Source organism: Ahaetulla prasina, chromosome 2 (genome assembly GCF_028640845.1).
Source record: "Ahaetulla prasina isolate Xishuangbanna chromosome 2, ASM2864084v1, whole genome shotgun sequence".
Lineage (NCBI taxonomy): Eukaryota > Metazoa > Chordata > Lepidosauria > Squamata > Colubridae > Ahaetulla > Ahaetulla prasina.
Window position 1 is genome coordinate 80912605 of NC_080540.1, and position 23775 is coordinate 80936379.

Sequence of the window (23775 nt, forward strand, 5' to 3'; positions counted from 1 at the left end):
ATCCAGATAACTCACATATCAGCCAAAGCTGTAAACAGTGTGGGGAGATACAGCCTGGATTCACTCGCTTGAACGAAGCCACGGTGGGACTTGTGATTTTAGCTTACTGGGTTGTGTGAACTCAACCTTTGTGGTTTATCCACTGTGTTTTATTGGAAGTATGCAAACTTATTTTGGCTTGAGGGACACACCAAAATTTGCAAAGCAAATTCCTGTTCAAAAAATGGGCTAGGCCAAGGCCTATTCGAAGGTTTTATTTCATTTGGTGTGCCTTTGAATTAGTTTTTTGACTCTTGGTAACTGCCAGGCCAAGTCTGCAATTTTCTTGGCAAGATTTTTAGAAGTGGTTTGCCATTGCATTCTTCCTAGGACTGAGAGTGAGTGTCTGGTCCTAAGGCAGGACTACAACTCACAGCCTGCCAGTTTCTAGTCTGATGCCTTAACCACGACAACAATTTCTCTTTTTGAAGGTAGATTTTAAAAATTGAGGGCCGCAGTGCCTGCCTTTAAGAATCTGCAGTGCTGAAGAGCTACTTGATAATCCTTCATCCCGCAAATCCAGCCAGGCTGCCAAAAAAGTCTGACCTGTTAAGCTCTATTCATTCAGGGATTGCTTTATGAGCTATAAAAGGTTGAGGTATACTTTTGTATTTTGGGTTTATGACATGGCAGGTTGTGTAAATGCAGTCTGTAAGAAATATTTACTCAATGAATTGTGATTAAACTAAATATAATTTAAGATGAGGTATGGGCCCAGCTACAACCCCACAACCCCAGCCATTTAAGCTTCTAATGAAAGTGTTTCACCAGTAAGCAGCAGCTGACTCTGGAGCTTCCTTGACTTACTGGGAGATGACCTAGAGCAGGGGTGTCAAACTCACATCGTCATGGCGGTGTCATATGACAAATTGGAACTTTTCCCCCTTTGCTAAACTGGGTGTGGGAGTGGCCAGCGCATGACACATCCAGCCCATGGACCTAGAGCTACAAAGCAAGATCACTGGGATCTTCTTCATTAGATGAATTCAAGCCAAGGTTATAGAACATAGAATAACAGAATTGGAAGGGACTTCTAGAGGTCTTCTAGTCCAACTCCCTGAACAAGCAGGAGAATCTATATCAGTGATGGCTAACCTTTTTGTCATCGCGTGCAAGGAGGGGGATGGATGGGGTCACGTGAATGCATGCCCACACCCATAGTTCTATGTACCCTATCCCCATGCATGCGCATGCGACTCCCCCCCCCCCCGCTCCTGGCCCATGATGGCCCGGTAGGCCCATTTTTCTCTCTCACCTGGCTCCAGAGCCTCTCTATGAGTCTTAGGAGGGCAAAAACTGCCTTTCCCACACATACCCCGGAGGCCCTCCGGAGGCCAGAAATGGCCCATTTACCAACTTCTGGTTGTACAGGAAGTGACTTTTTTGCTGTCCCCAGCCTCCAGAGACTCCTAGAGAGGCTAGATAGATGTTTCAATCCCCATAAGGAAATTGGGTTGCCTAATCAGTTTTCCATTCTCCATTGTTTACAAGGCACTGTGTTTAGAGGAGATCTGATAGATTACATACCAGAGTTCTGAAGGAGCTGGCAGATGTTATCTCAGAACCATTGTACCCTATCTTTTAAAAATACTGGAGCACCAGAGGATTGTAAAAGAGCTGATGTGGTTCCCATATTCAAAAAAAGGGGGGAAAACAGACTCAGGAACTGCAGACCAATCAGCCTGATATCAATACCTGGGAAGATACTGGAAAAAATAATTTAAAAAATTGCTCTGTGAACATCTAGAAACAAATAAGGTTATAACTAGTACCCAGCACGGGTTTGTTAAAAACAGATCATGTGAAAAAAATCTTATTTCATTTTTTGACAGAATGACTAAATTAGTAGACCAGCAAAATGCTGTGGATATAGTATACTTAGACTTCAACAAGGCATTAGACAAAGTAAATTACAACCTACTTCTTGGTAAACTAGCAAAATGTGGGATAGATAGCATCACCATCAGATGGATTTGTAATTGGTGACAAACCATATTTAATGGTACTACAGCTACTTAGAAGGAAGGAAGGAAGCAGTGAGATACCATAAGGCCCAGTATCTTCAATATCTTCATCAATGATTTAGATGAGGGAATAGAAGGGGAACTCATCTAATTTGCAGATGACACTAAACTGGCAGGAATAGGCAACACCCCAAAAGACAAGTTCAGGATCCGAAAAGTTCTTAACAGACTTGAACAATGAGCCCTATAACATGAAATTTAATGTGGAAAAAAGCAAGGCTTTACAACTAGGCAAGAAAAATAAAAAATCATAAACATAAACAGTTTATGTGAAACCTGCTCAAAAATAGTAACTGTGAGAGGGACCTTCGCATCCTAGTGAATGATCATTAAAACATGAGCTAGCAGTGTGCAGCGGCAGCCAAAAAAGTTAATACAATCCTTGGCTGTATAAACAGATGCATAGAATCAAAATCATGTGAAGTATTAGTACCGCTTTATAAAGCCTTAGTAAGACCATACCTGGAATACTGTACCCAGTTTTGGTCAACACATTAAAAAAAAGATGTTGAGTCTTTGGAAAAAGTGCAAAGAAGATTTTTAAGAGCCTGGAGACAAAAACATGAAGAACAGTTGCAGGAATTTAGTATGGCCAGTCTAGAGGAAAAAAAGCCTATGAAAGCAGTATTCCAGTGTTTGAGAGGCTACCACAAAGAAGAGGGGGTCAATTTATTTTCCAAAGCACCAGAGGGCAGGACAAGAAACAATGGATGGAAACTAATCAAGGAGAGAAGCAACCTGGAATTAAGGAGAAACTTCCTAACAATGAGACAATTGACCAGAAGACCAGAAGAGCTTTTCTACAGAAGTTGTGGGTGCTTCATCACGCAGGTTTTTAAGAAAAGAATGGACAGTCACATCTGAAATGGTATAGGATCTCCTGCTTGAGCAGATAGCTCAACTAGAAGACCTCCAAGGTCCCTTCCAGCTCTATTCTGATAGATTGAGTGAGAGATGCAGTGATTATTCCAACATTGTGTACACAGAAATTTTCAGAGGTAGATACCACCCATTTTAATTTTTGTTGTCCAGAAACCCATGTAACTTTTTGATCCTTATCCTTTTTTTTTATAACTTCTAGCTGGGGGGTGGTGAAAGAACTGGATTTTTTAAAAATCAAGAATCTATAAAAGCTACTCTGCAAGAAAATGTCATCTTGCTGTCTCAAAAGTCCCTCTTTACCCCTATGATCTAAATAATTAAAGCCCATATTTCAGTTTGCCCATTATCACACAATGTGGCTAGGCAGGTTCTGGATAGGCATTTCTGGATGATCTGAAGTCATTTCAATTTACATTTTATGACCCAAACTGTTTTTGCCAAAGCATTTCATTCCAGAAGACAGTTTCTTGGGTTTTTCAGAAACCTTTGTGACAATTTTGCAACAGTTGTATAGATTAGAGACTCAGCAGATCTTCTCTTACACGAATATGTCAACTAATGGTTGTTGTTTTTTTAATTTGAATTTATATCCCGCCCTTCTCCGAAGACTCAGGACGGCTTACATTGTGTAAGACAATAGTCTCATCCTACTTGTATATTTATATACAAAGTCAACTTATTGCCCCCCCCCCAACAATCTGGGTCCTCATTTTACCTACCTTATAAAGGATGGAAGGCTGAGTCAACCTTGGGCCTGGTGGGACTCGAGCCTGCAGTAATTGTAATTGCAGGCAGCTGTGTGTTAATAACAGGCTGCATTAGCAGCCTGAGCCACTTCCCAGCCCTGGGAAGTGACTGCAAAATGATTGCTTATGGTGCTGCAAAATGATTGCTTATCACTATAGAATAGCAGGTCCCCCCACTGTGTGTCCTCGATTGGAACTACAAAGTTGATTTGAAAGATGGGCAGCCACATAAATATTTTAAATAAATAAATAAAACTCCAGAATCTTAAGCCATTATGACAGGGTATTTTGGGACTCCCAAAATGTCAGAGATGGAATTATCCCAGGGGTGAAATCCAGCAGGTTCTGACCTGTTCTGGAGAATGGGTAGCGGAAATTTTGAGCAGTTCGGAGAACTGGCAAATACCACCTCTGGCTGGCCCCAGAGTGGGGTGGGAATGGAGATTTTGCAATGTCCTTCCCACAGGAGTGGAAAGGAATGGAGATTTTGCAGTATCCTTCCCCTGCCACCCCCACCAAGTCATGCCCACCAAGCCATACCACGCCCACCAAGCCACGCCCACAGAACAGGTGATTTTAAAAAATTGGATTTCACCACTGAATTATCCTATTGTTCAGTCACGTTTTACCTGTTGCCAAAGTCTACGTCAGAGCTGAAGAACCTGTGGTCTGGGGCTGATAGGAGTGTCACAGATTCCTACCCTTGCCCTATTTAGAATTCTTGGTTAGTAGTGTGGTTTTGTTAGAATATTCCTTTCAGGCATGTGGCAGAAATTCACTAATCATAGTTCAAAGACAAGTCTGGATAGATGAAAACTAATAAATAATATGACAGGTTTTTCCACCAGGTATCCTTCAGGTGAAAGGAAATGTCATTCCTGTGTACCTTGTAAAGCAACCATTTGGGAAATACTTTCCTAGTCCAATTTACTTTTTAAAAAAGCAAGTCATCTGTAGCCAAACAATAATTAGCTTAACACATACAAACGTAAGTCGATAACGCAGGACATTTTCCCTAAGAGTTCCAAGAACTGTAGAAGTTCTTGCACTGTTGACTAAGTATAGAGGTAAAGAGAAGAAACTGGGGAGAACTACCTTGTCCTTCTGTCCCTTCTGTTTCTGTTGTATATCACAGGCCCTTTCACAACAACAGGCAACTGGAGCTGGTCTATACCTCCCTGATTTTAAAGAAAGTTCTGAATACACGGCTTTTCCAGCAGGCTCTGAGGCAGCGAATCCATATTAGTTGTATTTTAATCATATTTCTAACTTCCCTAATGTGTGCCGTTTGTTATTGGCATTGGCTTCTTTTTATTTGTTTATTTAGTTTTAATGTGATGTGATGTGATGTGATTTCAGATTTTTATATGTTTAGCCTACTTTTGAACTCTGTGTGTGTGTATGTGCGCGTGCGTGCGTGTGTGTGCTTAGAGTCAATCCCTGCAGTTTTCTTGGCAAGATATTTCAGAAATTATGCGCTCTTACTTCTTTCCTAGGACTGAGAGAGGGTGACTGGCTCAAGGTTATCCAGCTGGCTTCATGCTTAAAGCAGGACTAGAACTCATAATTCTCCTGTTTTCTAGCCTGATGCCTTAACCACTATACTACCGACTCTTTCTCTTTTGAAGTTAAGTCATTTATAAATCAAACAATTAATTAAATATGCTGCAGCTTTACAAAAGCGGCCTCACTATCTGCAAGAGTTGTATCATTGATGACAATATTGATTGTGTGATGCCAATTGCTACCCAGTTAATTTGATACACTTTTCCAGTAGTTCTTAACCCAAAACACAGGTGGAGTTACTAGCTCCTCCTAAGATCAGTCAAGTTTTTGCTTTTAAGAAGGAGTAGGGCTACTTTAATTGGGCTGTACAAATCTGAGCAACCACTAGATAGCAACAAAGATGTTACAGAAAACTCATGTCATGTGGATACACCAGTTTATTAAAAGTGGAGAATCTCAGGATTGGCAGGATGAAACAGAAAGAATTATGGATCTCCCCGAGAATGATTCTAAGTAATTCTCTGCATACAGTATCCCAACTGCTGTTAAGTAGATACCAATAATAATAGCCCACTGCAAAATTACGTAATAACTCTAATATGGATACCAATCCACCTCTTTACATGCCCACTTTATTGGGCGTGTTTAAAACAGAAAACTATGAGTTATAGTTCCACATTAAATCAGTGGGTGACTTTGGGCCAATCATATCCTCTCAGCCCAAGGAAGCAGGCAATGTCAAACCACTTCCAAATATCTTTCCAAGAAAACTGCAGGAGTCAACACTGACTCAAAGGCAGACAAAAGAAAATATTACTCCTGTGCTAGCCCCTAGACCAGGAATCCTCAACCCCCAGTCTATGGACTGACACCGGTCCACATAATGCAAACAACAGGGCCGCACAATCAAGCAAAGCCCTATCCGTCGGATGCAGGCAGCATGCAAAACCATGTCCACTCCAGTCTGCGGAAAAACCTCTGTCCACAGAACCAGTCCCTGGTGCCCAAAAGGTTGGGGGCCACTGCCCTATAGCATAGCATGCTGCAAAAGCTGTTAGAGGTCAGTGTGTGAGGTTTAATCAATTAAAAATATTAAGAATGTTGTCTGACAATTTTTTAAAAATTGGTTGGTTTCCTTACTATTAACTGAACAGTTCACCTCTTTTCTCTATCCAAAAGTGCACACCTGAAGGTTAGATTCAGATTTTGATAGTACTTAGGCTTCACTTTTTTAAAAAAATCTTCCATTTCTATAATACACCCTGCCATGGGGCACAGGAATTGCTCAAGCCATGACTTTAGAAGCAAGGATATTGTTCCCTAATTGCCATATACATTGACAATTGTGCCAATTGCCAGTACAGCAACTGCCTTGTTGAGCAATTAACCTAAGCAGTAGTACAAATTGTTCAGCCACATCATCTAATATGTTGTTCACACGGCAATCAGAATTCTCTTTTCAGAGCCAAGAGAAATTTCTTGGCTAGAAATATATTTATTTTGCTTATAGGTACAACCACATAGCGAGTGCTATGTTCTAAAATTTTGCAGCCACAGAGAGTAAAAAAATAACAATATTACATTCACTCGAATTTACTGCCTCAAAATGATTAGGTTTTAAGTCTCAGTTTGGATAATACGAGAATTTTGAGATGTAGCATAAAGCTGACCCAAAAATTGGCAAGCCTTTAACAGGCGGTATTACACATATCATTTTTAACTTACAAGAGCTTCTAGACCTGGCATTGCTCCTAGATACAGGGACATGTTGTGATTATTGAATATACCTATTTTTCCTAATTTGAAACCATTTGCGCGGAGGGACGCAGTGGTTAGAGTGCAGCACTACAGGCTACTTCAGCTGACTGCTAGTTGCGGTTCGGCAGTTCAAATCTCACCAGGCTCAAGATTGACTCAGCCTTCCATCCTTCCGAGGTCGGTAAAATGAGGACCCAGATTGTTGCTGGCAATATGCTGATTCTGTAAACCGCTTAGAAAGGGCTGTAAGAGCACTATGAAGCGGTATATAAATCTAAATGTTAATGCTAATGCTAATTTGTAGGTATGCAGGTATGCATTTAATTACAGTGTATGATGCAACCTTCACACACACACACACACATATCACTTTGCAAATTTCAGACCATATAGCTGAATCATCATCTGAGATCTTTTTTTCTTTTAATTTTGCCTTGTACTCCTTTTTCCTTACAGCAGCCTGATTGAACTATGGAAACTATAAATGGCTGAAAGCATATCCAACTACTGAATTGTTGGACCAACAATTCTGGACTTATCTTATCTCATCTTTGTTGTCATGTCAGAGGGTAATCATGGTAGATTATTCATGTACAGTACTTAACAAATATGCATTAACATACTTGACTTCATTTTTAGCATTCTCACTTTTTGTTACACAAAGTAGTCAACTTTTATTTCTTGCAGCTAAAATAAATGGTCTTGTCAATGCTTTAAAAATGTCAGAATATATTAACACAAATGGATTTTTAAACTTTTATTTTATTTATTTATTTTCTACTTTTACAAATAATTCAAGGCAGTGAATATATACAACACATCTTCCTCTTTCCTACTTTCTCCACAACAATTAACCCTGTGAGAAGGATTGGGCCGAGTGTGATTGATCCAAGGTTACCCTGCTGGCTTTCAAGGCTAAAATAGGGACTTGAACTCACTGTCTTAGTGAGTTCAAGACATAATTGGTTGTCTAATAATTTTGTATATATCTTCTGAGAAACCTTACTGAGATAAATGAAAACTACCTTTAGGCATGCAGGCGTAAGATTCCGACTTTGGGGAATCAATTTAATTTCAGAATGAGCTAGGTAAATGGCTTTTCCCATTTATATTTCCACACCAAAGCTACATAATCTATTTTAAGTTACAAGGTAGATCTAAGAAAATCCATCTGTAAGAAAATGGTGTATATATGCCTGTATGCATTTATTTAGGCAGTTGACAATGACAACATAAAAAAAAAATAACACAGAAACAGCAAACACATATAAAAAGCAAGGAAATTAAAAAGATAAAAATGGAGAAAAGTGTGGAATAATGATGGTTTGATTTTAGTTTCTTGGGCATAGAACGGGGTAGTCAACCTTTTTATACCTACTGCCCACTTTTTTTTTTTTTTAATAAAAAAGTTTTATTTTTACAATCATAACAAATAATTCATCCAATGTACAATTATATACAATTAGTCGGGCTTGCCCAGTCACCACCCCCCTTTTTAACTCTCTTCCCTCTTCTACCTTCTTCTGCCTTCTTTCCAAACCTTCCTCTCCTTCTCTTATCTACATCCTCTCCTCCCTCCACCCTACACTCCTTCTCCCTCTTCTACCCCTCTTCCTTCCTCTTCTCCTCTTTCCTACCTCCTACTCTCTCTTTTCTCCCTCCCCACCGTTCTAAAATGGTAACTGGGCAGACCCGACCCTACATTAATTATATTTATACATCTTCATTAATCCCTGTACATTCACCATCACTCCATCTCTAGCCTCAACCCCCCAATTCCCCTCCCCCATACCCCCTGCCCCCCACCCCGACTTCCCAGAACAAAATGCAGGGTATCAAAACTAACAATCATAATCTAAAATAATTCCTAAATTTTGTATCTCTATTAGTAGTAAAATTTTCTAACCGCCCACTGGTTCCACAGTTATGCACCGTGTATTGTCGTCTGCGCATGCCTCTCGTGCATCATGAATTGGATTTGGGGGGGTTGCCGGCTACCAGCTCTGCTTGTCTGTTACAGCTGGGTGGTGTGGGGGGAGATGCACAAGCTATTCTGGGACAAGGCTGTTTTGTTTGCGGTCGCACTATAGTGCCATTTAGTTTTACTTACGTAACGTGAACTAAACTTATGTGCGGGTGATACAAATAGTATATTTTCAGAAATTTAAATTGTCACGGGGAATTTTATGAAAACCTAATAAAAATGTTTTTAAATAATGCTATGAAAATTTTTTAAAAAGTCAATTAAATTTTAAAAAAGGAAAGTGCTTCAGTATCGGACAAAACCCCTACCACCCACCATGAAAGCTGGAACGCCCACTAGTGGGCAGTAGGGACCAGGTTGACTACCACTGGCATAGAAGCTGGATGACTGATTTTGGCCCACACTCTTTCTCAGCCTTAAGTTAACACAAATACATCTATCTATCTATCTATCTATCTATCTATCTATCTATCTATCTATCTATCTATCCATCTATCTATCTATCTATCTACATATATACACACATATATATACAGACCTATCTACCAGCACTGGAATAGCATGTTAGATACATTTTAATGAAGATAGCTTCATCTAGAAGTAGATTGATTTGGACAGATAATACGGTAATAATATATGCATATAAACATACACAAAGATACATTCCCCTTTAAATTAGCCTCATAGATGCGAGTGTTCCCCATTATAAATACTGTGCATATTCTTTCTCTCCTAGTCTGGGCAGTTACCAGGAATCAAAACTGACTTGGAGACATACACATAAAAAAGGGAGAAACTACTATATCAGGGTATATTTAATACACCACTGTATCAATGCAATAATTACACATTCACCATTAGCTTTTACTTTAAAACCATTAGAGCAATCATTTTTTTTAAAAAAGGCCAGGAAATAATTGAAGAAGAGTGAGTCTGCACTTACAACAGCATTTGCATCCAAAATATGGATCAAAATCAGAAGTTTACTAATTTGCTCAGCAGCTACAATGCTGAATAGCATAATGTTTAAGACTTTTTTTTTTTTTTATTTATTTTTTGTTCTTCAAGTCTGCACACATTCCAATTCTATCTAAAGCAATTCTCCAAAAATTCGATAGGGGCTTTCATTTGTAAGATATTTACTTCTGTCTCCCAGATCAGGCTGCTCACTCCGTCTTAGTCAATAGAGATAAGTGGCCAATTTCAAGTTCATATCCATGTTCATGACCATGTTTATATATGTTTTCTCGCACGTCTGACAAACTAAATAAATAAACAAAATAAAAGCCTTGAAGCCTACTCGGCATTCCGATTCGTCTATAGGCCATGATATTATTGCTTCATGACCTCTGAACCTACCTGTTACTCTCTGATTAGCAACCTTTGCAAGCAATTGCAATTTTGGGGAGAAGTAACCCCAACCCTTTGAATCAAAGTCTTTGCCATGATGACCCGACCGACAGCTCCCTTTTTTTAAGAGCTTCCCCCCGCCTCCCGAAACAGTTTCAGCCAATCACCCTGCGGCCCATGCCTTCTATGTGGCTTTTTTTTTCTTTCCTTCGGCGACCAATGAGAAAGAAGGGCAGAGTGGAGGCGGGGGGGTTCCTCGGGCCATTTAGGGACCGATGCGGGCCATGCTGGCGCGGGGATTGGTCGGGCTGAGCAGGCAGTGGGCGGGCTAAGAATGGAGGTACAGTAGCTGGGTGCCGGACCAAGCGGTCGGAGTTGGGAGGGGGGCTGGGTTGAATGTGAGCTGTCGGGTGGGAAGAGGTGACAGCAGCAGCGGCGGCGGTGGCGGCGGCGGCTCCGGCTGGCCCCAATGGAGCTGGAGAATATCGTGGCCAACACTGTGCTGCTCAAGGCGCGCGAGGGTGAGAACCTGGTCTCGGTTGGGGAAAGGTTTGGGAATGACCGGGAAAGGAACCCCGGGCATTCTCCGGACTGAACCAGGGCTGGTCCTTTCTGGCCCAGCGTCCCCTTCTCCTGTCTGGGCACCGCGGTCCTTATGCAATGCACGGCCTCTTCGAAGGCTGCTAGGTAGGTAGTGAAGTGTGCGGAGGACCGGTGGTCTTCAAAGGCAAGGCGGCGGTGGAAGATCCGGCCGGCGTGAGTGGTCAGGCGGAGGTGAGGCTGGGCTGGAAGGTGATGGTGCTTGTTTGAAAAGCACCGGCTGGAAGGAAGTTGTGGCGCGGTGGCCAGAGAGCTCTTGCAACCTCGGCTGCCCGGCTGTCGGAAGGACGAGGCAGCAAGAGCTTCTGAGTCACCGACTAGCAGCCAAGAGAGGTGGACGTTTACTAGGCCTGGCGGAGGAGCTGTCCACGAAGTGGTGAAAACAAGTATAGGTATTGTAATTTGAGATCAAAGGGGCTGTATTGGTTATGGTGGGGAAACTGTAGTTTGGGGTGAGATGCTCTGACTTCTTCTTTTTTAAAACTATTAACTTTTCTGGACTTTAATCTGGACATGAAGAGGGTATCCTCAGAAGTCTTGCATCAACTCAAGAGTGTATTTCCCATGCTTGAGAGGAGCTTAGAAATGCCTCAGTGTACCACCCAATTCTAAGGGAATCCCTACAACTTTGTTTGCTTAGTAGTATGCTTCTGACAGATAAGTTTCATTTTCATATAACTAACCCAGAATTTAATCATGTTTCATTGAACAAGCTATATATTTACCAGATGAAACTTTTAAGGCTTCGTAATATATGTGGATCAGGCCACAACAATTTCTGTGGGTGCCATTGCAAATCTATCATTATAAATACAAATGGGGACAGTAGGACAGGGACAGTAGGCATGCTGGTGCGCTTGGACCTTCCCTAAGACCTCGTAAGAAACATGAAAGGTCCACAGTAGACAGTTTGAGGTAAAAGGTATGGAGATTAGAGAAACTAACAACAGGATCAGGTAGTGTGTTCCAGACATTTACTACTCTATTGCTGAAGTCATATTTCCTACAATCAAGATTAGAGCGATTTACATTGAGTTTGAATCTATTGATAGCCCTTGTGTTATTACGGTTGAAATTAAAGTACTCATTTACAGGTAGAACATTTTGGTAAACAATCTTATGAACTAAGCATAGGTCAGAACATAGATGGCGTAGTTCGAGACTATCTAGACCTAAAATTTCAAGCCTGGTAGGATAGGGAATTTTATTTCGAGCAGAAGATTTGAGATGATCCTTTTATAGGTACGATAGAGGTATATGCGTATAACATATGTCCTCTGTAAAAGGTTTGATATGATTGTGAGGCTTTGTATGTAAATCTGTATAGATCTATGAGCGTGGATTTACTAAACTGTTTCAGTTCTGCTTATTGTGGGGGAGGGTTTATTGACTTGTGAAATTCTTGGTTCTTCTGATTCAATTCCTATGGTCACAAGTAACACATTGAATGCCAGTTTGAATTCTGAATTCAGAAACAAAGTTCTTATAGCTTGATGGCAAGGGAGAAAATTTTCTGAATTAACTTCTATTAAGGCAATGACTTTGCATTAAAGGGCATGTTGATGTTTCCTTTACAAATCTATTGCTGGAAAATGTTCCTTTAGCATTCAGCCATCTATTCTTAAGCATATTTTCTTAAAGGTGCTTTTGCTTTTTATATAGGATTTATACTAAATATAGGATTATTTTTCCTGTATGTACAATTTGTGAGAAATGAGACTCAATTATTCAGACTAAGGTAGCATACTAATTTTTATTTTATTCAGAAAATGTGCAAATCATTGGGATTTGCTCTCAGGAAAGTATGGATATAATAGCAACCTAAGCAAGACTCCTCATACTAATTGAAAATTGGAAGTAAGCACATACAGGAAAGTGTCCAAAATGTCTTAATTATTTAAATTTAAAAATTTCATTGAAATACTGCAAACTATTGTGAAATAAAGGGGAATTTCTAAGAGTTCTATATGACAAAATCTAGATTTCTTTTAATCAGAACAGCAAGTATTTCCTCATTTGGTAGCTATTTTGATAGATAAACTGTATAAAAATTAAGATTCTGAAGAAGTCTCTGCTTAGACTTTTAAAAAAAATCTTGAAAATAATCATAAAATTTATAGAATTGAATATCCCTATTAATTAAACCACCTGAATTGTAGGAAGGGATTGACATATATAATGAACAATTGCTGCTGAAATGCTTTGGGATAGTAAAGAGAAACATGGAAAGTTAAAATCTGTAGAAAATTGAATTGGGATAAGAAAATCATTGCAAGAATGGCTTTCTTATCAAGGTATAGAATTATATAGTACATAATTTTAAATTGATCATAAAGAGGGAATAGTTTGTGTTATGCTAGAAATAATAGCCATGGCACTATCTTCTATAAAATGCTTAGGGTTGTGTTTTTTTAAAAGAAGACATCATGCTATTACGTCTGGAAGTTTTTCAGGCAGTAGATTTAGATTACTTCTTTACTCTCAGTCATTGTCCAAATACAGCTGGATATAATTTAAGCTGTGTCCATTAAAAGTGCAGCAGAAAATGTCTGCGACTGACTAGGCATTTATGTATTTATCAAGACTCAAGACCTTAGTTAAATATGCAATCTTACAAATATGTGTTTCATAGTAAATCCACTGAATCATACAGTTTGATAAGTGTATGGGGATGCAGTTTTTTATGTATTTTAAAGTTTCTTCTTTTCTGTAGGAATGACGTAACAATGAATCTTCAAAAATTGACAAAGGAAGAGATAGAACATTTGTTCTAATGGGGCAATAAATTTTATAAGACATAGTCTTCTGAAAAAGTTTGGATGCATGTGAGGCAACCAGACCTGGGCCCTGCCATTGCATCATTTGCATAGTGTACTCTGCCAGGAGCTGTGTCTGAAATGCACAAGCTTGTTTATAAGTAGAGTTATAAAGAGTAAAGTAGACACAATAACATTACAGATTGTACAGATTGTCTCATAGGTACAACCATTTATCGCATTGAAAAATCACCATGCTACAATTCTAACAGAAATCACTTTAAGCGCACAGAGATCTACTATTTCCATATGTTTATGCAGTGCATTGAAATGGCTTAAGTAGCTATGTAACTAAGCTTAGAATCCTTAAGATATTTGAGAAACTCCAATTTCAGTCCAATATGAAAACTGGTAGTAGGAAAAAGCATCCAAAGACCTTGGAGGCCTGTTTTATTTGTTTATTTATTAGATTTATATGCCACACATAGAACAGAACAGAACAGAATTTTTTATTGGCCAAGTGTGATTGGACACACAAGGAATTTGTCTTGGTGCATATGCTCTCAGTGTACATAAAAGAAAAGATACATTCATCAAGAATTCTAAGGTACAACATTTAATGATAGTCATAGTGTATAAATAAGCAATCAGGAAACAGTATAAATATAAATCGTAAGGATACAAGCAACAAAGTTACAGTCATACAGTCATAAGTGGAAAATGATGCATGATGGGAATGATGAGAAGATTAATAGTAATGCAGATTTAGTAATAGTTCGACAGTGTTGAAGGAATTATTTGTTTAGCAGAGTGATGGCATTCGGGAAAAAACTGTTCTTATGTCTAGTTGTTCTGGTGTGCAGTACTCACTTTGGGCTCACATCTCACTTTGCAAAGCAAGTCTTTGTTTTGTTCTGCTCAATCAATACTCAATTAGAATACAGCTGGAAGAGACCTTGGAGGTCTTGTAGTCCAGCCCTCTGCTCAAGCAGCAGACCCTATACCATTTCAGACAAGTTGACTGTCCAGTCTCTTCTTAAAAGCCTATAGTGATGAAGCATTCACAACTTCTGATGGCAAACTGTTCCACTAGTTAATTGTCCCCACTGTTAGGAAGTTTCTCCTTAATTCCAGGTTGTTTCTCTTCTTGATTAGTTTCCATTCATTGTTTCTTATTGTGCCCTTTGGTGCTTTGAAAAATAAGTTGACCCTCTCTCCTCTTTGTGGTAGCCTCTCAATTACTGGAATACTGCTATTATGTCCCCCCCAGTCCTTCTTTTCCCTAGACTAGCCAAACCCAAATCCTGCAATCGTTTTCCATATGTTTTTGTCTCTAGGCCCTAATCATCTTAGTTGCTCTTCTTTGTACTTCTTCCAAAGTCTCAAAGTCCTTTTTGTAGCATGGTGACCAAATCTGGATGCAGTATTCCAGGTATGGCCTCACTAAGGCTTTGTAACGAGTTGCTAATACTTCAGGTGATTTGGATTCTATGCCTCTCTTTATACAACCAAGGGTTGTATTAGCTTTATTGGCTGCTGCCACAGACTGTTGACTCATGTTTAAGTGATTGTCCACTAGGACTCCAAGGTTCCTCTCACAGTTTACTGTTTTTGAGCCAGGTTTCACCTAATCTGTACTTGTACCTTTGGTTTTTCCTGACCAGGTGTAAAACCTTGCTTTTCTTCACATTAAATTTCATTTTGTTGGATAGGGCCCATTGCTCAAGTCTATTCATTGAGCACAACAAATAGTAGTACTATACTAGTTCAGCTGGCTATGATTTTTACGTACAGCAAAATAAATAGATGTTTGGTTATTGTATAAGATCTGCATGTAAATTCTTGATTGATTTTTTTTTCTAATTTAAAACATTTGTGTAGCTGCTCATCTTTCAAACAAGTCCTGGTGGCTCTCAATCAAACTATTTTTCTGCATAAGAAGTCTTTATTAAAAATAACCATCAAGGCCAAACTCAAATTCTTTTTTGTACAGACATATTTTTAAGAAAACTAACACTTTGTTCTGTAGAGATTAACCTCTTCTTTACCTTCAGTGCAGGACCTGTCTATGAAATCTTCACCCTTTTATGCTAAAGTACCTATAATGTAACGTTCAATATTGGTCAATATTGTACATTTTGGTGGCAGCAATTTTGCACTACAACAGGGCTAAGCAACCTCTGAGTGTTATATCTAATATTTTGATGAAAACAAAGGAATAAGATGGGATAATCATGCAAATAAAAAGGAGTTGGTGTTTTTTTTCTTTCCTGGGCTTGGGAGAGAATTAAAGTTTTCCTATTTTTAAAAGTCAAAAAGCACCGTGAAAAAAATTAAATATGGAAAAAAAATCAAACTAATGACAATAGATACAAAAATCAGCTTTAAAATTGACAATGAAGATATCAAAAGGGTTGGATAGCTTTTGCCTTGTGGAATCAACCATCAGCAATAAAGGAACAAAAAATCATGAGATATGCCATATTCTATACCCGTGATGGCGAACCAATGGCACACATGCCAGAGGTAGCATGCAGCACCCTCTCTGATGGCATGCGAGCCGTCACCCCAGTTCAGCTTCATTGTGCATGCATGCACACCTCCCACCAGCCAGCTGGTCTTCGGGTCTCTGCTGTGCATGGGCGGGGGCATGCGGGGTGCACGCATGCATGTGAGGGGGGCAAGCGCATGTGCAGGGCCACATGCACGTTGCATTTTGGGAACTTGGGCACGCGCACACACTTTGGGAACTCAGTCCGGAAAAGGTTAGCCATCACTGATCTATACTTACAGAGAAAGCTATGGTGTTTCCTATGGCACTCTAAAAGGGACGTGGTGGCTCAGGGGCTAGGAGGTTGAGCTTGTCGATCGAAAAGGTCGGCAGCTCAGCGGTTCGAATCCCTAGTGCTGCCGTGTAACGGGGTGAGCTCCCATTACTTGTCCCAGCTTCTGCCAACCTAGCAGTTTCGAAAGCATGTAAAAATGCAAGTAGAAAAAATAGGGACCACCTTTGGTGGGAAGGTAACAGCGTTCTGTGCGCCTTTGGCGTTGAGTCATGCCGGCCACATGACCACAGAGACGTCTTCGGACAGTGCTGGCTCTTCGGCTTTGAAACGGAGATGAGCACCACCCCCTAGAGTCGGCAACGACTAGCACGTACGTGCGAGGGGAACCTTTACCTTTACCTATGGCACTCTTTGGAAGCAAAAGTTGGACTGTGAAGAAGCAGGATAGGTAGAGTATTGACACCCTTGTACTTTGTTGTTGGAGAAGGCTCCTAAGAATACTAAAGACAGTCAAGAAAATAAATGGCTCATTGAACAAATCAACCAGGAATTCGCACTCGCGGCACAAATAGCCAAGCTCAAATTATCTTATAGTTTATGTAAAGATCTACCTCGCTGAAGAACACTGTAATAGTGGGAAAGATGGAAGGAAAAAGAAGTAGAGGACAGCCAGCAGTGAGGTAGTTGGACTCAATTATAGAGTGCACTATCGGAAGAAAGACTGGATTAGGAACAGATTATTAAGAAGAAAATGTGTGTGGTCACTTAAGAGTTGACAATAACTCAAAGGTACATAAGCCTATTATAGAGCTTACACTACTATGTTTCCTGCTTCAAAATGGCAGATAATTACACTAGCAGCCATATCAGTGAAGACTCTGGGAGGTAAGGGAAAAAAATTAAAATTTCCAACCCTGAGATGCAACAATATTAAGAAGGAACTGAGGCAACAGGGTTTCTAACTGTGTAAGATAAGTGATCTTGAAGGCAGCACTAGTAAGTCCTATAGATGTAAACCAACATTATATGATGGAATGTAGTGTAGATTCCGAGGAGAGAGGGTGGAGCATTGCAAAGGAGTAAGAGGCAACTCAGCCCAGATAGCATATGTGAGAGAAAAATGATGAACATAGCCTTTCTCTAATAGTTGACAGAGAAATTTGTAGATGTAGCTACTAGAGTGCTCAGTCTGGCAAGAATTTGTCTATCAGTTTCAAACAATAAAGAACTCAGCTTGGGAGAGTTATCATGTGTCATACTTGGTTTTTGGCCTGATATGTATCTATAAATATGCAAGGAATCACAATTTGAAGGAGACTTGATGATAGCTAAACATTCTACATTTTTTTCATATATAAATATATATATATACACATTCAGCAATACGTATACACTCTGATTTTACAGCATTCTCCTTCTGCTCATCAAAGAAAACAACATTAATTTTGTACATCATTATGATATGCCTCTCTTTGGCTCTCTTCTCATAAATTCCCTCTAGACTTCAAAATAACTTACAAAAACAGCTGCTTTTATTCAGCTATGCCTCTTTGCAGTTATGTACATAGTGAATCCCATTTACAGAACAAATGTTTTCTAAAGGGAATTGGTAAGGATTTTACTAGGGGAGAAATTGGAGGACCTTTCCCCCTTTTTGAGCAATTCTGCCATGGTAGATGACTGTTCTACAGAGATAAGATGAATAGAATGACTGAGCTGCTGTCTTCTTTTTTCTTTGCAATGGATTTCTCCTTTGGAAGGAAAAAATAATGATCGGTGCTGGGGTTTGGCAAATGATCGCACTGGGAGTCTTGCATTGGTAAAACTTTTACAACATAGACCTTTATAAGGAACTTCTGGTGCTAGTTAGTGTCTCCCTTCATGGAGCTTCAGTTGAGAATATTGTACAGCTGGCTGCCCATTGCCTTGATTCACTTCCTTCCTAGATTTGTATAGTCAATCGTATGCTACAATTGTTTTGTGCCATTTTAAGCAATGTCTATTCTCTAATAAGAAAGAAAAGGGTTTGCTACACATCAGTCTTTTGTATTCTTATGTCCCTTTCCTGTCCTCTGTATTCCATGGTTAAGTTCCAGGAAAGGTAAAGATGCCCTCGAGCTCAAATTGTGGTGATTTCATTCATACATTTTTCTTAGCAGTGTTCAAGAAGTAATTTGTTATTGTTCTAGGATCTCTTTTTAACTTCCTAATCTAGCCAAGACTCTTGGAATTTGAAGGTAGTCCCCCATTTATATAACATAACATAACATCAGAGTTGGAAGGGACCTTGGAGGCCTTCTAGTCCAACCCCCTGCCCAGGCAGGAAACCCTACACCATCTCAGTCAGATGGTTATCCAACATTTTCTTAAAAATTTCCAGTGTTGGAGCATTCACAACTTCTGAAGGCAAGTCGTTCCACTTATTAATTGTTCTAACTGTCAGGAAATTTCTCCTTAGTTCTAAGTTGCTTCTTTCTTTGATCAGTTTCCACCCATTGCTTCTTGTTCTAACCTCAGGTGCTTTGGGGAACAGCCCAACTCCCTCTTCTTTGTGGCAGCCCCTGAGATATTGGAGCACAGCTATCATGTCTCCCCTAGTCCTTCTTTTTGTTAAACTAGACATACCCAGCTCCTGCAACCGTTCTTCATATGTTTTATCCTCCAGTCCCCTAATCATCTTTGTTGCTCTTCTCTGCACTCTTTCTAGAGTCTCAACATCTTTTTTACATCGTGGCGACCAAAACTGGATGCAATATTCCAAGTGTGGCCTTACCAAGGCATTATAAAGTGGTACTAACACTTCACGTGATCTTGATTCTATCCCTCTGTTTATGCAGCCCAGAACTGTGTTGGCTTTTTTAACAGCTGCTGCACACTGCTGGCTCATATCTAAATGGTTATCCACTAGGACTCCAAGATCCCTCTCACAGGTACTACTATTGAGCAAGGTACCACATATACGGTACTGGTGCATTTTGTTTTTTTGGCCTAAATGTAGAACCTTACTTTTTTCACTGTTGAATTTCATTTTGTTAGATAGCACCCAATGTTCAAGTCTGTCAAGATCTTTCTGTAACTTGAGCCTATCTTCTGGTTTTTATTGACCATCAATTGTGTTGTAAATGTTGTACCTTGATGAACGTATCTTTTCTTTTATGCACACTGAGAGCATATGCACCAAGACAAATTCCTTGTGTGTCCAATCACACTTGGCCAATAAAAATTCTATTCTATTGTATTCTATTTAAGCACTAACAAGGGTCAATCTAATTAAATTCCTGAGATCAGCCACAGCAGTAAAATGTGTCTCAAAACCACGATGTGTTCTAATTCTAAATATCATCTCTAATGTCAACACTTAGGCTTCTCTTTTCAATATAATAATGTGATCTGTACTGTAACTTCTTTCAAACATGGAACTTTATTATCTAGAAATGTTGCTCATCTCCCATTCAATCCATTTCAGTTGATTACATAAGGGATGGACTGATTGCTGATGGTACAAAGAACTGGTTTTTCTTTATCAGCTGCAAAAATAGCAAACACACAGTTTCTTCAGTTAGCGAGATAGTTTCTAACTTCTGTGCAGCTGAGCTGACAGTTGTGTTTCCCTACTCTATAAATGCATTTAAATCGTCTTGTAAAAGAGTTTCACAGGAAATCTGGCCAACCTGTTTCAGTTTAACCATACTGGTTCATTACTAAAGGTTTAGGCTGACAGATATTTCTTAAGAGTAAACTTCCCTTTTGCTTCCTTCTTAGAAGTATAAGCATTGCAAGAGAAATGACTATTAGACTTAAATCCTGATTTATATTCTGATTACCGTGTTTCCCCAAAAATAAGAACCTGACTTACAGTATATTTTTTGAACCCTGAAATAAATTGTTGTTGTTGTTAGTTGCGAAGTCGTGTCTGACCCATCACGACCCCATGGACAACGTTTCTCCAGGCCTTCCTATCCTCTACCTTCCTCTGGAGTCCATTTAAACTCATGACTACTGCTTCAGTGACTCCATCCAGCCACCTCGTTCTCTGTCGTCCTCTTCTTCTTTTGCCCTCAACCAGCATTAGGCTCTTCTCCAGCGAGTCCTTCCTTCTTATTAGGTGGCCAAAGTATTTCAGTTTCATCTTCAGGATCTGGCCGTCTAAAGAACAGTCAGGGTTGATCTCCTCTAGGACTGACTTGTTTGTTCGCCTTGCCGAAATAAATTGCCGAAATAAATAAGTTTGTTCGCTGAAATAAATACTTGGCCTTATTTTCGGGGCAGTCTTATTATTTTGGGGCATGTGGAGCAAGACGGGGATCCTCTTGCCATCTTAGACAAGTACCTGATTTCCGGCTCTGTCTCCCTAACCCTAACCAGAGGAAATGGCAGGGACTGGCTGCATATGCGGTTAAATATTTTTGGGGAGGGCTTATTTTTGGGGGAGGGCTTATTTTCAGGGAAATATGGTAGATGGTCTTGCATATCAGTATTTCTCAGCTTCTGATTCCTTTGCTATAAGAATATTAAGGCTACAATGACCTATATAGTTCATACCAGGGATGTCAAACTCAAGGCCCATGGGCCGGGTTCAGCCCACATGGTGCTTAGATCTGGCCTGCAAGGCCATCCTGGAAACAGCAAAGGACTGGCCTGTGGTGCCTCTGCCAATGAAAATGGAGCTCAGAAGGGCCGCCTGTAGCCATTTTCACTGGCAGAGGGTTGCAGGAGGCCATCACAGCTGAAAAAAGAGCTCGAGAGCACTCAGGCCTCCACAGGCGCCCCGACATGAGTTATGTTGAGCTGGCTATATCTACACACACCCCGGCCACGCCCCCCCACCTTTTTCAAGGTCAAACACAATCCTGATACAGCCCACAATGAAATCGAGTTTGACATCCCTGGTTTATACTGTTATGGAGGTTTTGGGGGGAGGGATAGGGGGGAGGAATCTGTTTTTCTGCAAAGCATCTGTATGGGTCAATGCTGTCTAGGTACTCAAGGCAATAAAAAGGCCTAAGTGGGGAAAAAGTCGTTGCTGGATACTGTATGACAAATTGCTGGTACATATAGAAACTTAAGTAGTTTTAAATTCCTATAATCCATCATAGCACCCATGAGCATTTTAGAGGAAGTCAGCAATTTAATTTCTTTTTATTAGCATTGTAAATTATATAATGCTACTTTGGTTTAGGCTTAGACCACATCCTTATTTAATGTTCAGACTCAAATGATCAATATATTGGTAACCCATAACTTGACTTCACAGGCTGTGCAAAACACTTTGGATTAGGTACCCTGAAGTATGTGACTATAGCATCAATCTGTAATTCTTTTAAGAAGTGGCATATTTTCCCAGAATCACACGGCTTCCCTCTGTGACTGTACTACTCAGTCCTAGAGTCATGATTTATTCAAAGAATTTCATATAGGTGCTATATTTATGCTCCTGTATGGTCCACGTGTGACCTGAAACTCTGCACAGCCCTATGAGGTAAAATCTTACAAGTTCCTGTCCTTTGGCACGTGTTCTTTTCTAAAGCAACGTCATTTGCTTATTCAGGACTTGGCACTGAGTAGAATGTATTGTTTACCTCCAATTGTGATATGGAAGAAAATCCTGGAGATCATATTTCAATGCATTGTGTCACTGAAGGTTATTTACAGGGAGACGGTCCATGATCTTAATGAAGGTCTTCACAGTTGCACTTTCACCATTCACATCTGCAAGGAGTCCTTTGGAAATGTTCTAGATGATATATTGCTCAGAAAAAAAGTTGGGGTAGATTTGACCACTGATTGAGTTCTGATGGTGAGCAACAGTTTGTAACAACAGGATATGTATAAATAGTGCGTTCTGGTTTTCTCACTACTTTATTGGTGTTTTCTTTCTTATTTGTCTCACGTAGGTGGAGGTGGGAATCGGAAGGGCAAGAGTAAGAAATGGCGTCAGATGCTGCAGTTTCCACATATCAGCCAGTGTGACGATCTTCGGCATACATTAGGTGAGGAGTGAGATTTTGCCTGTTACTTTCTTGACCCTACTTTAATTTATTTTATTTATTTATTTATTTATTTTTCACATTTTTAATACCACCCTATCTCCCTAGGGACTCAGGGCGGTTCACAGCCAGATAAAATATACATATAAATACAAAATAAAACATCCATTAAAAAACTTATTACAAAGGCTGAATAATTAAAAATAGCAATACAAATAGTAAAACCCCATTAAAACCAAATTCAAAATTTAAAATTTTAGTCCAGTCCTGCGCAGATGAATAGATGTGTCTTAAGCTCGTGGCGAAAGGTTTGAAGGTCAGGAAGTTGGCGGAGTCCTGGGGGAAGTTCGTTCCAGAGGGTGGGAGCCCCCACAGAAAAGGCCCTTCCCCTGGGTGTCGCCAGTCGGCACTGCCTGGCCGACGGCACCCTGAGGAGTCCCTCTCTGTGAGAGCGCACGGGTCGGTGAGAGGCATTCGGTAGCAGCAGACGGTCCCGTAAGTAACCCGGCCCTATGCCATGGAGCGCTTTGAAGATAGTTACCAGAACCTTGAAGCGCACCCGGAAGGCCACAGGTAGCCAGTGCAGTCTGCGCAGGAGAGGTGTCACATGGGAGCCACGAGGGGCTCTCTCTATCACCCGCGCAGCCGCATTCTGAACTAACTGGAGCCTCCGGGTGCTCCTCAAGGGGAACCCCATGTAGAGAGCATTGCAGTAATCCAGACGAAACGTCACGAGAGCGTGAGTGACCGTTCATAGGGCATCCCGGTCTAGAAAGGGGCGCAACTGGCGAACCAGGCGAACCTTGTAAAAAGTTCTCCTGGAGACGGCCGTCAAATGATCTTCAGAGGACAGCCGTCCATCCAGGAGAACACCCAAGTTGCGAACCCTCTCCATTGGGGCCAATGACTCGCCCCCAACAGTCAGCCGCGGCTGCAGCTGACTGTACCGGGATGCCGGCATCCACAGCCACTCTGTCTTGGAGGGATTGAACTTGAGCCTGTTTCTCCCCATCCAGACCCGTACGGCTTCCAGGCACCGGGACAGCACTTCGATAGCTTCGTTGGGGTGGCCCGGTGTGGAGAAGTATACAAGGATTGGTTGATTGTAAGTGAAAGGCTTCAAATGCTTGGAACAAGATCATGCTCATTCGTCCTTGGTGAACTGTGTTTGTTCATCTATTATTTGCATGACTGTGTTGGTGCCACTGTATGGAAATGAAAAACATTTCTGACATGGAATTATGACCTAACTTGCCTTGTACAGGTAGTCCTCAACTTGTGACAGTTCATTTAGTGACCGTTTTAAGTTACAACATCACTGAAAAAACTGATCTATGACCGTTTTTCCACACTTAAC

General features: G+C 40.4%; 1 protein-coding gene across 2 annotated transcripts in view; it reads left to right on the forward strand.

Moving 5' to 3' along the window:
• Positions 1 to 10656: 10656 nt before the first annotated feature.
• The window catches only part of GRK6 (G protein-coupled receptor kinase 6), a 43236-nt gene continuing 30117 nt past the window's right edge, over positions 10657 to 23775 (forward strand). The window contains exons 1-2 of one of the 2 annotated variants that reach the window (XM_058169402.1): positions 10657 to 10810; positions 22326 to 22421. In XM_058169402.1, the coding sequence (XP_058025385.1) occupies positions 10759 to 10810; positions 22326 to 22421 (148 nt within the window). In that variant the 5' untranslated portion in view covers positions 10657 to 10758. The other variant, XM_058169401.1, reaches the window with a different exon arrangement.